Consider the following 18,195-nt stretch of genomic DNA (forward strand, 5'->3'; position numbering starts at 1 on the left):
AAATCTAAGCCTGGAAGTTGCAAAAAGGATGGAAATAGTGGAAAGCTCGAACCTGAAGGTCAGCAAGTACAGCTCTACTGAACAAGCGGAGGCTGAAAGCCAGCCCATAGTACTTAGGCTACACTTGGCCAATCCAGAGACTCCATACTGCCGGCCATTTGGAAGGGCTGATGTTGCCTTATCCTCATCCATTGAGAGTCCTTCTTCACTCCACAGAACACCCTGCCTGCCATTGTAATAACTGCGCTAGAGAACATGGGATGTACTGCAAACGGTAATAGGGGCAGTCCTGTGAGAGGAGGAGCCCAATGGTGGTTGGTCCAGCCAGGCCGATGGAGGGGGCTTTGCTGCCTCACCAATTTGCCAGATTTATTTATTAAATTTGTACAGTGGTACCTCAGGTTAAGAACTTAATTCGTTCCAGAGGTCCGTTCTTAACCTGAAACGGTTCTTAACCTGAGGCGTGCTTTCACTAATGGGGGCTCCTGCTGGCGTGCAATTTCCGTTCTTATCCTGGGGCAAAGTTCTTAACCTGGAGCAACCACTTCCTGGTTAGCGGAGTCTGTAACCTGAAGCATCTGTAACCCGAAGCATCTGTAACCTGAGATACCACTGTATACTGATGGAGCCAAGTGAAATGTTATGTTTCGTTATGGTTTATTTATATGCTGCTTTTGGGCCACAAAGGGTTATCCTGCTTCAGCCCCACATTTTTGCTCTTCCAGCCCTCTTTTTTTTTAAAGACCTCTCCCCTTCCTCTCTGCCTGTTGTCTTCTCCAGCATTTATATACACCCAGGTCCCACTTACAGAATACAACATGTTCTGTGGAAATCGTAGACTTGTTACGTGAACGTTTGCCTGGAAATCGTTTATTAGGCAAACGTTCACATAACAAGTCTACGACTTCCATTGTTTCCTATGGAAATATTTCTGATCTGGGATTTGTCTGATTCTCTCCATTTTCCCCAATGGTTTTTCCCTAAAGTGGCTGCAGCCCAAGGAAAACACTGATTTGTCCGATCTCTTCTGTTCTCTGTTTTTTCCGATCTTGCTCGTTTCCTGCATGCTTTCTGCCCCAAAATGGCTGCCATCCACCAGCAAAGCAGAAACAGGCAAGGAAATAAGGAAGTGGGCAAACTCCCAATGTTTGGATATCTGAATCTGCGGTACTTATAGTGACGTTTGGGCATAATTCTTTATGTGTGGATAAGTGAATTTTTGCACAACGAGCGGGCGGATAGCAGGACCTGGTGTAGCCTTTGCTAGCCCCCATCCCTCTTCCCTGGGTCCTTGTATACATCCTGGCTCCATGTCCTATATCTGCCACTTGGCCAAGCCAGCCTTGAGATGTGGCTAAGCCAGCAGCTACTAACAGACAAATTAAGTCTGCAGTCAACCCATCAAAAATGGGTAAAAGACAGTTTGGGTTTCAAGGCACCAGCACGTCTATTATTTCAGTAATTTCCTCCATCACCTCTTCCTAAAATTTGTATGCTCTCTATCATTTCTAAATTGATGAATCACCCTTCCCAAACTACAGCTCCCTTTTCCTACTAGTTCCTTTTTTACTCACTTTCTCACCCAGTAGGTGGGAAATACTTATTGCTGTTAATTAGAGAGATCAAATGGAGCATGTTGTGCAACACTTTTCTTGTCAGCCATAACTTCTCTGAGGGGGCCGTGCTACTTACCACACTGGGCAGCTGACTAATCCACCCAGGAGTCATTTATTCATGGCCTGAATACCTTTGCAGGGCTCTTTTTTTTTAGTGTGTGTGTAATAATCAGTAGCGTACACACAGCTCCACATCTGCAAGGCAGCCCTGAGGATGATTGAGTGCATTTCCTTATTGTGACATCCTTCATGACTAATGCAAGTTAGTCAGCTAGTCTCTCTCCACAAACTATCAGTACTGTTTCCTCAACTTGAAGCTGTCAAACATACAAATAATATTGGGACGTATCCAACTTAAGTTCTATGCAGAGCATACCCACTGAAATTAATGAACCACTCATGTCCATTCATTTCAGTGGGTCTACTCTGTGCATTGTATACAACCAAATGAGTCTGCCAAAGCTGAAGGAGGGCGAAGAAGAGTGGCTTAGAAATCTTTAAAATTAATATGCTTTAAAAACAACAACAACACCTTCAACACTTTTCAGAAACACAGTTCCTAAACCCTGTTTTGCCAGCCGCGCTTCAAAGAACGTTTTGGGATTTGAGAACATTTAAAAAAAATTCCTCCTATCCCCAGAAACTCTCAGCTCTGCGATTCTGTGAATAACAAACCCTCAGATGTAAAACAAACCCACTGCTGCAACTCTACTTAGCACCATGGAACGGATAGTGCCAGGGTCTTTTGAAGTATTTTGGTTTCATGATCAGCAACTCGTTTGTTTCAGCGGCTGCGTGTGCACAGACTGTTTTGTGCTCTGCTAAGAATGTTCCATTCTAAGCATAATTCAATATCAGGCTTACATAAGAATTAACTAGTATAGGGCTTCACACTGGGACCTCAAGCCAGCTCCCTGCCTGCCAGGATCCGCCTTCTGATTTGCAACCTGGCCCTGCTCTCCCCATCCTCCTGGCTTCGATTGGTTGAGCTCCCAAATTCAAGGCGGAGCTTTCCAGGAAGCAGCCCCCCTCAACTCCTGTTAGCACAGATGTAGGGGGGTTCTGAGGATGGAGAGAGGGAACAGGGCGGGCGGTGAGAGGAAGCAAATGGAAACCTGGAGTGAGAGAATGAGATGCAGAGAGGGAACCAAGCCAGGGGGAGAGCGGGCTGGAGGAGAAGAAAGGGAGATGCCACAGAGGGTGGAGTTGATGGGACTAGGTGGTTTGTTGTGTGCTTTGGAAGGACTATTTGCACAGGTCTTCCTTTCGGGCTTCCCATGGGCATCTGGCTGGGCACTGTAGGAACAAGATGCTGGACTAGATAGGTCATTGGTCTGATCCTGCAGGCTCTTCGTACATTTTATGTGATAGGTAGGGACAGGGGACAGCTTCGATGCAGTTCTTACTTAAAGGCAAATCTCACATTCGTACTTTCTGAAACAATACGGGAAGTGAAACATAGCCGCCCGCCCCCGTACTGACATTGAAATTCGCACTTATCCGAATTTTGCAATGGAGTTCTCCAGCCAAACATTGTTTACAAAATGGAGTGCCTGGCGTGCTCTGGTCCATGGGGTCATGAAGAGTCGGACATGACTAAACGACTAAACAACAACAGCAGAATCATAGAGTTGGAAGGGGCCACAAGAGTGATCTAGTCCAACCCCCTGCAATGTATATATTGGTGGTGGTGGTGGGGGAAGCAGGGGTTCCTCTCCAAATTTCCCCTCCACTGCTTTTGCAAACCTTGTTGATAGCTCCAGCCTCTGCGTGGGTGGCACTGTTTGGGCTACATAAACAACGCAGAGTTATTATTTATACCATTCTTTCTGCATTTTGGAAATGGCGGCTCCATTGTTTGGGATTGCTTTATGCAGTTGTTATATATTTTTTTAAAAATGAATTTACGATTTAAGGATTTATGTCTTTTGGACAGAACTTCTCCAGTTGTTCTTTAATGATGCTTTAGATGCTTGGTAAAAGCAAGGGGTTTTGTTTGTTTGTTTTGTTTTTACTGGAAATAAATAAAAATAATAACTTGGTCAAGGGGGCCAGGGGGGCTGCTCCAGATTAGCAGAAGGAATGGGGAGACTGGGAGGGCTGGGTGGTGTTCCCCCAAGCAACTGCATTTGCTGTCTCATTCTTAAAGGTCACAGAACCCTGGAGCTGAAAAAGGTGAAATGGCCATGAGGACCTCAGTGGTGTCAAGTATCCCGTATCGGCCGGGATTCCCCCGTTTTTAATCGTGTATCCCGCTGCAATCCCGGATGACTAAAAAACCCGTATATTCCCGGGTTCGCCTCTCAGGAGAAGCTGCACCTGTGGCTGCCGCCGCCTGTCCCATGCCTGCTTTGGCGCGTGAGGCTCCACCTGCCTCGCGCCTGAATGGGCGCTTGGTATTGGCGCTGTCGCTAGCTGCCGCCGCCTCAGTGCAGGCAGCACTAAGCGGAGGAGGGCGGGAAGGCGGTGGCTGCTGGTGGTGGTGGTTCTTACCAAGGTGGCCTCAGCTTGGCCCGAGGCGCCCGGCCACAAGGGCTCTCTGGGGGTGCCTGCATGGCATGGACGGCTCCCAGAGGAGCCGAGCAGAGTCTCCTTGCGGGAGAAGGCGGCGGCGGCGGTGCCCGTCCGAGCTTGGAGCCCACAGCTCGCTGATGCCCTGAGCGCCAAGTCCGGGCCGTGGTGCTCCCTCCCTGGGCGAGGCGTGTGGGGAGGGGGGGAGAGGACCGGCGGTGCAGTGCGGGGGTGCTGGGGGAGCAGTTCTCCTCAGCTGCCTCTCACTCGTTCGCTCTCCTCAGGAGCTTCGCCTCAGCCTCCTGCTCTTAGGTTCTTAGAAGAGTGAGCAAGGCACACAGCACATCACTTGGCGACAGCCTCCCTCACTACGGTGAGATGTACCTATATTTGAGTTAAACCATTTATTTCTACATTTGCATTCATGCATGTAATTTAGCACGTGCAATTCCAACGAGCCCCTTTTCGTCCTCTTGTTTGGGCAATGCCTTAGTGGGCCAACCTAAGCCCAGGCGACAGGAGGGAAGCATATGAAGGTGGACTGAGCTGCACTTATGGATTTCTGAGAGGAGAACTTGGTCTGCTGCCTCTCACAATATCTTCTGAGGTCAAATCTACTTGGCACCCTCTATTGACAATTTGCAGGCAGTTTGGTATCCTTTCCTCACCAGAGTTCATTTGCCAGAGTCCACTGTGCACTTAAAGAAATGACCATTACTTTCCATGGAAAACCATTTATTATTTTTTTGCACCGACTAAAAGATCACTGAGTCAGGTAGAGATTTCCCAATCTTTTCCAGTTCAGTCTGTCTAGCCGTGTAGCTTTCATTTAATTTTTTTAACGTGTTCATCGTTCACCCCTCTCTTTGGGATTTTCACCCTCTAAATATACCTGAAGACTTTCCACTGGCTTCTCTTGTTTGTCCAAAATTTCCTTGATTGCTGTCTGCCTTGGAGAAGGGCGGTGTGTGTGTGTATGTGTGTGTGTGTGTGTGTGTGCGCGCGGGGTTTAACAAAACGAAAAGCTGCAAAGCTTTAAATGCTTATCCTGCCACCCATAAATCACCGCTGGATTTTTAAAGAAATACTTCTGAACTCCTTTTCTTTTTGCCGAGATGTTTCTGGCAATGAGACATCCAGATGGAACATGGGGCCGCAGGTGCAGGAACATCAGAGCCACAGAGATTGAGACTGTCATCTCCCAGGCCAGTTGTGTGAGGGCGTGTTCGGGGGGGGGGGACCCTAATCGAAGTGGCATCAGCTTTTATTTTCCTGATGCCATATCATGTTGCAAACCCTGGACTCACTTCACTGCCCCTAAATCCCCTTTTGGCATTCTTCTTTTCTACTGAATCTTTATGCCTCTTGTATATACTTTTTTTTTTAATTGCCTGGATACAAACGTTCCAGTTTTCAAAATGCATCTTATTGCTAACCCTGCAGTGTATGGTTTAGAAGTATCTTATTTTTTTAATGATCCGCTAACACATTCGGTTATTACTTAATAATAATAATAATAATAATAATAATAATAATAATAATAATAATAAATGACTTGTGTTTAGGGCTAGTCAGTTTAACAGCATACTGCTCTGCATGTATACTCAAGCGTAAGTCCCACTGAGTTAAATAGCACTTGTTCCCTGGAAAGTGCTTTAGGATCACAGTCTAAAGAATGCTCTTCATTCATCAGCTGTCTTTTATGCAGTGCATTGATTCACTGAGACATTAAATTTGCACAATTTATTATTATTATTAGCATTTATACCCCACTTTTTTCTCCAAAGAGGTCAAGGTGGCACACATGGTTCTCCGTGTCCTCACCAACCACCCTGAGAGGCAGTTACTGGCCCAAGGTAACTCAGAGTGGGCTTCATGGCTGAAAGGGGATTTGAACCCTGGTCTCCCAAGTCCTAGTACAGTGTCAGGATGTCCTACATATGAGTAGGAGCTTTGGCAGAGACACATGCCCGACTGGCATGTTCTCTCCCTTCTGGGCGGTCATTCGGGAGCTTCAAAAGCATTCCTCAGCCCGAACATCAGAGCGACTGATGCCATAAGACATCAGCACACTTAGGGATCCGCAGAGGTTTGCGCAGTTGCGTAACAGAACTCAGCAACTCAGCATCTTGGCTAATCTACTTTATTTACATATAAATACACACAGAGCACTGCAACATGGCTCCCTCTCTCTCTGGCATCAGACAGCAAAGAGAAAGAACAAAGAACAATAGTCCCACTTCAGGGAACACAGTAAGACAAACATCCTGTCTTCGTCATATTCCATTCCTGTGGAATCAAAACACACACCCAGTCATGTGATAGACAACAAACCCATGACTGCACACGGGGAATGCATCTCCAACATACAGCACTCTAATCTCATCCACTACTGCCCCAGTATTGTAATATTACTGCATATTATAAGGACAGTGTCAAAATGGTGAGTGTTTCATGCAAAAATTCGCCCTGTGAAATGGGTTGCTCCATTTTGGCCATAATTTTTACATAGTGGGGACGGGGACTGGAAAAACAAGCTGATAGTGTTTCTGCTTTCAGAGAAAGGCCAGAAAGCATTGTTCTTACTTTGATGTATCATCACATAGCCAAAGATGATTGGTACATGTTGTTATGACATCATCACCCTAGCCACGTGATCCTCGGTTGGCTATATAATGTAGCCGTCAAGAAGACGAATCTCTTAAAGAAGAATTTAAGAGGATCAGTGAACCAGAACAAAATGGTGCGGAAGACACAGGTTTCAGGAGCACTCTTGGGGAACTTGTTTGGGGCCTTCAGGCCCCCACTTCTGCACCAAAAATGTTCATACACAAAAGTTGTAACTTCGCCCTGCAAATGACCAGAACCTCCATACAGGTACATTTCAGAGAAGTATCAGTCTAAACAACAGAAAGATAGAAAGAGAAGCCAGCATAGAAATAAAGCTACAGGGATAGTCTGTGAACCTGGAGGTTCCTCACTCTTGTCTCATCTCCATGCAAACTCCTCTAATGCAGACTGAGTTGCACCCACATTTGCAGAAGGTACCGGTACGTACTTGAATTCAACCCTCCCCACTGAGAATAGTGGCAGTCTGGAAGTGCCCTTCGGTGTCAAAAGGTCTTTTCCTACAGGAAGCAGCTGTAGGTTAGTTTTGTTGTTGTTGTTGTTGTTGTTGCTGTTGCTGTTGCTGTTACAGTTTTATTCTTTCACCCTCCTTCCAAGCTGAATTCCTGCTTCCCCATCTCTGGCCCGCTTTCCTTTAAACTATTCCAGGCTGTGGTTGTGCAGCCCTGCCTGGCTCCTTGATTACTGCTTCTTAAAATTCTTCTGCGCCCACAGTCATTTTCAAAGAGCAGTAGACGCACCACCTGCCTTTGCTCCCCCCGCCCACCTCCTTCTCCCTCCAAGCCTATCGCCACAAGGCACGCACCTGCCTGGTTTTCCACAGCCGCCAACTTGGGTGCATGCGCCAGTTGAAGTTTCCACCCTGGAAGCTGCTGCAGGAGGACATGGATGGATGAACAGTGTCCAGTTTTCCACTTGCTGTCCCACGCTGAGCTGTCAGGCTTTGGCGAGGGCTTGTTGTTAGAACATCTAGCATTTCCAGGGCTCAGGCATCCTCCAGGATCAGGAGCCAGGTTCATCCGACGGGGAGGTCGGATAAGGGTCAGAACCGGTTCGCAGCAAACACCCTGGCGAGATAGGCCTGAGCACACACCATGTGTTTTTTCAGCACTTATCTTACCGAGCCTGTCACTCAGTGAAAGAACATCTGCTTTGCACGAATCTGATCCCTGGCATTTCTGTTTAAAGTAGAGATGGGAAACCAGTGGCCATCCAGATGTTGTTGGATACCAGCTCCCATCAGCCCTGGTGGTCAGGGATGATAGGAGTTTTGGTTTAGCAACAGCCAGAGGGCCACAGAATCTGACACGGCTTGAAACCACGGCGAGCCTAGGACTGTATTGGCACTAGACCAAGGGTGGAGAACTCCCCTTACACACCACCCACGGGCCAAGCTTTGCAAGTGACCGGTTTTTGCCCACATGGGTTGAAATCAAAGGTGCCTCGGTTTGCAAGTCGTAACCATCAGCTGATTGCCAGGGCTTGCAAAGCGCCATGCCTGGGACTTCACAGGTGCTGACTGTCAGGAGCAAACTGCTTTGACGCAGCTGCATCTTTATGTAACCTACACCTGATGTTGTGCATGATATCAGTTCTGGTGTCAGATGGGTAGGTGTGGCTTGGCCAGGCCAACATGTCCTTGTGGGGCCAAACGGAGAGGCCTGCTGGGCCTAACAAAGCAAGCTGCCTTCAGTGACCCAGTAGGCCGAAGCCAGCTCTTAGTACCAAACCATGTTCCATCCCTGCTGTCTCCAGGGAAGAGCTGGAGAGCTTCTCAAATAAGGCAATAATGGTCTACAGGGGTGGCCCAAGGTGTTGTGGCACCTGAGGTGGAATGCCCCACTGCTGCTCCCATAATGTAGGAGGCAAACTCCACAAGGACTTCTCCTCAAGAAGCCCTTGAGGAGTTACCCCCACTGGGTGGGGGGGGGGCAGAACATTTATAGATCCCTCCCCCACTCCTGCTCAGTGGTGGAGCTATGCACCAGCTTCACCTTTTAGGAGAAGATGGTACAAAGCCGCACCGCTCAGTGGAAGGGAGATCTGTCTCCTTGTGCCTAGAGGCTGGGGAGACCCATGGCAAAGCTGGGTGGTGGAATGGGGGTGCCTCTCCTTGGGAGGTTGCTGCCTCACTCCGCCTCATGATGGTCTAGCTAGATCAGTGGTAGCAGCTCTCCAAGGCTCCCCATAGAGGTCCTTCCAGCAATGCTACTCAAGGTGGTATGGTGTAGTGGTTAGAGTGCTGGACTCTGGTTCAAATTTCCACTCAGCCATGAAACTTCACTATGTGGCCTTGGGTCAGCTGTCAGCCTAATGTGCTTCACAAGATTGTTGCAAGGATTAAATAATAATAAGAGAGAGACATATGCTTACCACCGTGAAGTGCTTTGAGGAAAAGCTGTGCTATAATTGTAAATCCATAATCAACAGTCTTGGTGCAGTATATGTCTTCAGTGGGACAATCCTTGAGTGTCAAAGAATTTTAATTGTTGTTCCCGGCACCTGGGAACTATAGTTGTGCAACAGCGCGCTAAGGAACCCTCTTGCAGAGGGTTCTCCGAAGCCTCATACGAAGACACTTTCCAGAGTTCCTTGCAGGAAGCCATGACACTTTAAAAAAGGTAAAGAAATGAGATGGTTTCTCAGCGCAGGTAGTTATTTCTTTATAAGGCCACCTAGGCTTGCTACGTGCTGTATAAAACGTAGAAACAACAGACTCCCCTGCCCTCAGGCTTAAGCTCTGAAATGATAAAGACACAATTAAGGACAAAAGAAAAGAGAAACATAAGGGGAAAGAGGATCACACTGGGAAGGCCAAGGTGAGCAGCTGTCAGAAGAAGGCAAGGGTTGGGTCCCCCTCCTCACTGCTGAGGTGGAAGGACCAAGTGGCAGTTGGATGAGGCAGGCCAATGGAAAGGGCCTCGATCCGACTCCCTCAGCTTAGCTGCTGGTGAAGGCCTGTGATACTCATCCTACAAAGGCAGCATCGTCTATCCTGGTCATATGTCCAGTTCTCCACATTTCCACATCAGATACACACACACACACACACACACACACACACACACACATTTTTGTGTTAATTTCTCCTACAGTAATATACACTTAGAATCAAAAAATTCTAGAGTTGGAAGGGATCTCAAGGGTTGTCTAGTCCAGCCCCCTGCAGTGCAGAAATCATAGCTAAAGAATCCCTGACAGATGGCCATCCAACCTCTGCTTAAAAACCTCCAGGAAAAGAGAGTGCATTACCTTCCAAGGGGGTCTACTCCACCGTCAAACAGCTTTTGCCGTCAGAAAGTTCTTCCTAATGCCGAGTACGAATCTCCTGGCTTATAATTTGAATCCATTGGTTCGGATCTTACCCTTTGGAGGAGCAGAAAACAAGCTTGCTCCATCTTCCATGTGGCAACCCTTCCGATATTTGAAGGTGGTTATCTTATCTCCTCTCAGTCTCCTCTTATCCAGGCTAAACACACTCAGCTCCCTCAACAGCTCAGTTTCCAGACCTTTTATCATCTTGGTCGCCTTTCTTTGCCCATGTTACAGCTTGTCAACATCCTTCTTAAACACTTTTTTGCAAAGCAATGTTCACTAATATAATGCACTTTTGTGGGCTATTTTCACTAATATATGCATTTTAATGCACAGTTTCACTCAATGCAGGCTTTCTCAACCTTGGGTCCCCAGATGTTGGACTACAACTCCCATCATCCCTAACTATCAAGACCAGCGGTCAGGGTCTTAAGCATATCCGGTGCCATGGTGCAAAGCTCCCTCCAGCACTCCCCCATTTCCCAGAGATTTTTAGGGAGGACGGCGCTGCCGGCGGGGCTGGAGGAGGTGGGCAGCGGCTGGAGGGTGGCTCCTCCAGTGGGGAAGAGGTGGAGGCTGGACGTGTCGCCTCCCGGCTCAGCTGGCTGCTTCATGCCACGGTGGCCATGGCAGACGGAGGCTCCGGACACGGTGCTGCTTCAGCACCACATGGCAGGGGCGGGCGAGGGCAGTGAGCTGATGCCGGGAGGCGCTGCGTCCAGCCTCCTCCTCTTCCCTGGCATCCACCAGAACTTGGTGCCCTGGTGCCCCACACCACTAGCCTCTGTGGGTAAGATGCCCCTGATGGGAGTTGTAGTCCAACAACAGCTGGGGAGCCAAGGTTGAGAAAGGCTGTGCTGGTATGTATGTATATTTATACACATTTCTTGGCTGGAGAACTACATTGCAAAATTCAGAGAAATGTGAATTTCAAAGTATAGCCATGTTTCGGTTCAGGTATTGTTTCAGCATTCACATTTCTTCCCCACCTCCATCCCTGAATTGATGCCTTTTTGGCAGGGTTGGTATCAGATTATTTGTTGCCTGAAGTGAAGCGGCCAATATACACACCGTCCCCCCCATCACAAATCAAGGTGCTTGGTACGTACCCAAGTCCAGCCAACTTATTTTGGCACCTGAATGCAGAAACTCCTACAGGGGCCTTTCCCACTTCCCTAGCACAAATAATAAATTAGATGACTAACAAATTGCTGCCCTTTCATGACACCCGGAATCAGGTGCCTCTGAGGCTACCGCTTCACCTTGCCTGAGGAGTAAGGCTGCTGGCTGAACAAAGGTCATCGCTTGGAGAATGAGCTTACTGTTGGTATAGAGAAGGATGCCCTCTGCTTGCTCCTTGTAGCCGCTGTCCACTTCCTTGTCTCCTCTCTTAGTTTATTAAGCACCCTTTCCTCTTTCCCCTTTTGCTATAAGCAAACATCACAGTGTTTGTTTACGGCTTAGCCGCCCAGCCCAGCTTCTGCTTCCCCGGTCCTTGATAGATTAACATGTCACCCCTCTGCTAAGTCTTTCTCTCTCTCTCTCTCTCTCTCTTGGCCTCCTCTAAGTGTGGGGCTGGCAGGTGCGGAGCCACAGAAGAGGAAGACAGGAAGTGATTTGGTACAGCTCGGCATTAAGTCTGCAAGCTTGAACCGGCTAATTGGTGTGATAAATCGGTTAAAGCGTTGATTGCAGATCTGAAAAGCACTGCAGTTAAACAGTGGAGCTGTGCACAGCGGGATGTGGATCGCTCTGAGGTTGCTTCCCAGCAGCTGGAAGGAAAGGAGGGTGGAGCTCCCCACTGCCTGGAGAGTGTCCCCCTCCGAAACAAAGTCCCCCTGGATGAAATGGGCCATGCTGCCCAGTCTTGTGCATCTTTGCTGGGAAGTTAGCCACAATGAGTTCAACTAAACCCGCTCCCAAAGAGAGGGTGGTCATTTACTACTACTACTAATAATAATGCCTGCTACTGTATTTGCATATGCTAATTTATATGTATCGGTCCAAATTTAGAAATTGTTATTATAATTTTAGATAGAAATTCACCATAGTGGGGAGGACTGGGATAGCCGAGTCAGTAGAGCAGGAGACTCTTATTCTCAGGGTTGTGGGTTCGAGCCCCACTTTGGGCAAAAGGTTCCTGCGTTGGAGGGGGTTGGACTTAGATGACTCTCGTGGTCCCTTCCAACTCTATGACTGTGTCCATGTGACCTGTGTGCCTGCTTAGGCCCCTTGAGCAACATAATAACATGAGAAGATCCAATGGCCCATCTGGTCCAGCATTCTGTTCTTACAATGTCCAATCAGATACCTCTGGGAAACCTTCACACAGAATCTGAACACAATAGTGCTCTCAGCTCCTGAGGTTTCCAGCAGCTGGTATTCAGAAGCATTGCTGCCTCCAGCAGTGGAAGAGAAGGAGGAGGAGGAGGAGGAGGAGGAGGAGGAGGAGGAGGAGGAGGAGGAGGAGTTTGGATTTGATATCCCGCTTTATCACTACCCTAAGGAGTCTCAAAGCGGCTAACATTCTCCTTTCCCTTCCTCCCTCACAACAAACACTCTGTGAGGTGAGTGGGGCTAAGAGACTTCAAAGAAGTGTGACTAGCCCAAGGTCACCCAGCAGCTGCATGTGAAGGAGCGGAGACGCGAACCCGGTTCACCAGATTACGAGTCTACCGCTCTTAACCACTACACCACACTGGCTCCACACTGGTGGAGGCAGAGCATAGCCATCATGGCTAATAGCCCAACCGCGGATGGGAAATTTTGTGGCCACCCTTGCTCTCCCTCCTTAGCGTTCTTCATCTTTGAGCTGGGCGGCCTTTCAAACTGGAGGCAGTGCTCTGGCTACCCTTTAAACAGAGGGCAAAGCAGGGCACAAGACCACCTACTCCCAAGTGTTATTTATGTATCAGTTCTTAATACCCAGTTGTACACCATGAGGACAGGTTACAAAAATTCAGAACAGAAAGCAACTGGTACAGAGGACTGCAACCTTAGGAGCTGCTGCCTTTCTCTGGATTTCATCCATCCATCTTAATTCATAGCCCTTTACATACTCCAGGGCACATGCAGAACTCCTGTACGAACAGGTTTCTCCATTAACTCCAGTGGAGAGGGAAGCTCTCTGCATGTATCCTAGTGTGTGTCCATAATTCCCCCCTTTCACTATACACTCCCTTATATCCTGCGCTTCCGCCCCCCACCCCCTGGGAGACAGAGACATATATAAGATAGGAAACCAGGCGACGAGCTCCATTCTCCATCAGGCCTTTGGGGACACAGCATTGCCATTTGAATAGATTCCTCTTGTTTTAATTACAGGCTTGCTTAACTTTTAGAGGATAACGAGGCAGTTTAATTGAGCAATTAACAGATAGATGCTTCTGCTTAGCCTTTCTTGTTGAGAAGAAGGAAAAGAGTGGTGGGCCCCGATTCACCCGGCTTGGTTTCGCTTGGTCTGTGTGGTGAGAAAGCTGGCGGAGCTCCACCAGGCATTAATTAGACCCCCCTCCCCTTTTACTTTTCCTTCTTGTGGGCTTAACTGATCCCAGGTAGAGCTGCAGAAGAACTTTCTCCTTAGGCTGTTTGCTTTGGCAGTGCTGAAGTTTCGGAGGAGCAGGGAGACAGCAACAGAAGCAATCCGAAACAAGAAAACAAAAACTGCAAGTGCACGCTGTGGGAAATAACTTGTGCAGCCTGGCAGTGTCGCAGCGAAACTGCGTTGTGCAGCATGGGGAAGGGCTGGACACTTGTCTCGCATGCAGAAGGTTCCTTCTTCAATCCCTGGCACCTCCAGGTAGGGCTGGGAAAGTCCCCTGCCTGAAACTCTGGAGAGCCACTGCTGGTCAGTGTAGACCATATTGAGCCAGGTGAACCCAGTGGTCCTGTCTTCCTAAGGATGGGGAACCGATGAAGTTATTGCTGGACTCCGACTCCCATCAACCCCAGCCATTGTTTTATTTATTTATTGCATTTGTACACCACCTTCATCTTCCAAGGAGCTCAAGGTGGTATACATGGTTCTCCTCCCCATTCCATCTTCCCAAGAACCCTGTGAGGTAGGTTAGGCTGAGAGGTGGTGAGTGGCCTAAGGTCACCCAGTGAGCTTCTTGGCTGAGTGGGGATTCGAACCCTGCTCTCCCAGGTCCTACTCAAACACTCTAACCATTACGCCACGCTGGCCAATGATCAGAGATTATGGGAGTTGGAATTTCTAGAGCAGGGGTCAGCAGACTTTTTCAGGAGGGGGCCGGTCCTCTGTCCTGCATACCTTGTGGGGGGCTGGACTATATTTGGGGGGGGGATGATGCAAGAGCACCATGAGCCCCGGTGGCTGCTTACCTGTGTCTTCTGAGCGGCAGGGGCTGGCGGCGGTGGGACGATGAACGGCGTGCGAAATGGCTCCGGAGAGGGGCTGTTTGAAATGGTGGCCGCTTGAGCGCTGCTGGCACCGGGCAGGGAGAAGCCAGGAGGAGGGAGGGAGGAGGCGCCACCGCTGTGTGAGGGAGAGGGAGCGAGAGGGAAAGAACGCATGCACTGGTATCCACGCGGCGTTTCCTGGACCGTCCACGGGCCGGATCCAGAAGACAATTGGTCCTGATCTGGCCTGCGGACCATAGTTTGCCTACCCATGTTCTAGAGCAGTGTTTCTCAACCTTGGGTCCTCAACTGTTGCTGGGCTACAATTCCCATAATCCCTAGCTAGCAAGACCAGTAGTCAAGAGTGATGGGAGATGTAGGTCCAACAACAGCCAGGGACCCAAGGTTGAGAAACACTGTTCTAGAGGGTCACAGGTTTCCCCGCCTCTGGGGTGGCGGATAGAATATTGCATTTAAGTTTTGGGAGTCCCAGGGTTCACATGCTGTGGGGCTGTAACAGGAATCCTGTGGACTAAGTATTGGTTCAGAGGCACTTTGATACTTCTCAGGCACAGCTCATGCACAAATATGTGATATACTGAAAAATAAAGCAACAACAGCTGACAACTTAAACAACAACAAATGCTACGGAAAGGCAGAGTTACATGTAAGATGTTAACTGGGACCTTTTGATGCACAACACCTGCTCCAGCACTGAGCAATGACCCTTCCCTCTACTTCCAACAGGAGACAACTTCTGGCTGGCCGCTGTTGGAGAGACAGACTGCTAGGCAGCGTGGACTTTCCCCCTCCAATTCCTACAAGGCAATGCTTATTGGCTTCACTTACTCCCTTTTCTCATTCTGTTTCAGGGCAGCACCCTGAGGAAGCGGAAGATGTACGAAGAATTCCTCAGCAAGGTCTCCATTTTGGGTGTGTTGCCTTTTTCCCCCTTTTGGTGGTGGAGCAGTAAAAAAAACCCATCAAGAAAATACGCACAAAGCCTTGTGCACATGTATAAAGCCTGGTCTACACAACGCAGCAAATTAAGGTTGTAAGGACAGACTGCTGTACTTTAGACTGCAGGTGGGAGATGCATCTTTAAAAAGAAAAAGAGGAAATCTCCCATATGTAAAATTACTCCCGGCAACTCAAAAACAACCACAGCTGGCAGTGGGCTTAGTTAGAGCATTTCTCCCTGATGAGCTGGACATTTTCTGTCTTGTTTTTGTGGGAGGGTTTTTAATATAGAGGAGCCTCCAAAAATGCCCTTTTCTCCCACCCACACAGTCTGAAGTGGTGCGGTCCTTTCTGCCATTGCCTTCACATGGGGTTCGCTGTAGCCCAATGGTTCCCAAACTCAACATCCCGCAGATCATTGGGAAATTGCTTAGGATCTTGGCAGACCACCTGTTGACCTTTCTGCTGGTTCATAGCAATTGAAATGCACTATTGTAGCTACTGTATGGTCCCCCCCATTCTGTTGTTGTTGTTGTTATTGTTGTTGTTGTTGTTGTTACTTTTATATCCTGCCTTTCCTCTGAGGAGCAAAAGCCGTTGTTCGTAATTCTGCTCTGCTCCATTTTTATCCTCACAACAACCCTTGTGAGGTAGGTTAGGCTGAGTGATGGTGGTGACTGGCCCAAGATCACCCAGTGAGGAGGAGGAGGAGGAGGAAGCTGTAAACAGGATGCAACCAAGAGATAGAGAGAGAAGTCAGCATAGATTTAAAGGTACAGGGATTGTTAAGTACTCAGCTAGGATAAGAGGCAGAGTCAGCGTTGGTTCCAAATGTCTTTTATTATTAACAACGGAACTAGAACCCACGAACAACCCATGCTGCGTGTGAGCCTGCCTGAGCCAGACTGACTCGCTCCCGCCAAAAACTGTGTTCAGGGAGAGAAGAGTCCTTAGTTAGCTTGTTTCTGATAGGAGTGTTTGCCCTCCTAGCTCCTCTGTAATTGGCTAGGTCGTGCCAGGAGGCGGACCCTGTAAGGTGGTTGAGCAGCTCCTATTGGTTCCCATACATAACAGGGATAGTCTGGGAATATGGAGGACTCTCACTCTTAACGGCATTAGCTTCGTGCAGACCCCTCTGTTGCAAGATGTGTTGCAACCAACAGCTAGAGCAACAGATGCAACTCTTTCCTTTGTACAGTAGGCTACATTCCAGACATTTATATAAGCAAGAGGTTTATACAGACATGCAAACACACACACACACACACACACACACACACACACACACACACACACACGCTCCATCCAGGCAAGCAAGAGGCATTAGCACAGGACACATTCCAGGCACAAAGGTGTGTAAGGGGTGTGGCTTGCTGTGAGTCCCCAAGGGCCGGGCACAAAGGTCTGGAAAGCCTCACTTAGTCTCTGGACTGAAATTCCTCACCCCTGATCGAGATGAACTGGCAGCATAACGCATATCCCAAGGATATTAGACAGGAAGAAGAAGAAGAAGAGTTTGGATTTGATATCCCGCTTTATCACTACCCGAAGGAGTCTCAAAGCGGCTAACAATCTCCTTTCCCTTCCTCCCCCACAACAAACACTCTGTGAGGTGAGTGGGGCTGAGAGACTTCAAAGAAGTGTGACTAGCCCAAGGTCACCCAGCAGCTGCATGGGGAGGAGCATGTGGAGGAGCGAACCTGGTTCACCAGATTACCAGTCTACCGCTCCTAACCACTACACTACACTGGTAGCCCCTCCTGGAGATCCTGGGGGACTGAACCTAGGTCCCTCTGCATGCAAAGAAAATAATTTGCCACGGGCTGGTTCCCAGGTGTACTGGAGTGGAGAGGATGGTCTCCCAGCGCCGTTGGTCACAAACACATTTGTTACTTTTAATGAAATGTTGACAACAACAACAACACTGATTTAATACCAAGACTTCACCTTAGCATCTTCTTGGCTCTTCCATAGTAAATAAGGGCAGAGGGAAGAGCAGAGATAAGAAAGACACAGGATTCCTGGCATTGATGGCCATAATTTTCCTCTTCTCCCATGCCTACCACAGCAGGGTTTTGTACGAGTGCAAACCTTCCTGGAATAGTTGAGCAGCCATTCCCTGCCCTTGCCCCCTGATAATCCTTGCAACCATTTCTCATGTGGGCAGTCAGAAAATACAGGGAGTGTGGAGAGATATGATTGTGCCATAAACTATTAGGTTTCCCAGTTGACAGGTGAGAAATGTTTGCCCCCCCCCCACTAGATGAAAGCAATTCTTAATAGTGCTTGTATGTTTAGTCGGAATCCCCTTTCTTGTAACTTGAAGCCATTGGTTCGGGTCCTAGCCTCCAGAGCAGGAGAAAACAAGCTTGTTCGCTCTTCCATGCGACAGCCCTCTGGCTTGGTAAAAGGCGGCTTCAGGGTGTTCATATGCGCTCATGTATTGAGCACACCATTTGAAGGGCTCTCAGTCCCTTAATTGGAGGACTGTGGTCCGAGTCTGGATTAAAGATAGATAACTCGTTGATGTCGCTCATCAACAGGGAACAGGATGAGTAGGCGTGCAAGTCTCCTTGACACAGCCAGCCCCACTATGATCAAATGTATTGGATTTCCATTTAAATTGTAGTAATGATTTTTTAAATGGCACCTACACATTAAAAAATAAACTATGCAAACTTTATGCAAATCTGCATCCTCTTTTCAGCCTCTCTCTTTTTTTTTTTTGCCCTACCATTAGGCAGAGTGGGGCAGCTGCCCCAGGCAGCATCATTGGCACCCAACCTATAAAAGGAAGCATTCG

General features: G+C 48.4%; 1 protein-coding gene across 4 annotated transcripts in view; it reads left to right on the top strand.

Moving 5' to 3' along the window:
* The window catches only part of PRKAR1B (protein kinase cAMP-dependent type I regulatory subunit beta), a 112,265-nt gene that overhangs the window by 61,817 nt on the left and 32,253 nt on the right, over positions 1-18,195 (top strand). For all 4 annotated transcript variants that reach the window (XM_033166949.1, XM_033166948.1, XM_033166950.1 and 1 more), the window contains one exon: positions 15,305-15,365. In XM_033166949.1, the coding sequence (XP_033022840.1) occupies positions 15,305-15,365 (61 nt within the window). The remainder of the gene's footprint in view (positions 1-15,304; positions 15,366-18,195) is intronic.

The sequence above is a fragment of the Lacerta agilis genome, chromosome 13 (assembly GCF_009819535.1).
Source record: "Lacerta agilis isolate rLacAgi1 chromosome 13, rLacAgi1.pri, whole genome shotgun sequence".
NCBI classification, from domain to species: domain Eukaryota; kingdom Metazoa; phylum Chordata; class Lepidosauria; order Squamata; family Lacertidae; genus Lacerta; species Lacerta agilis.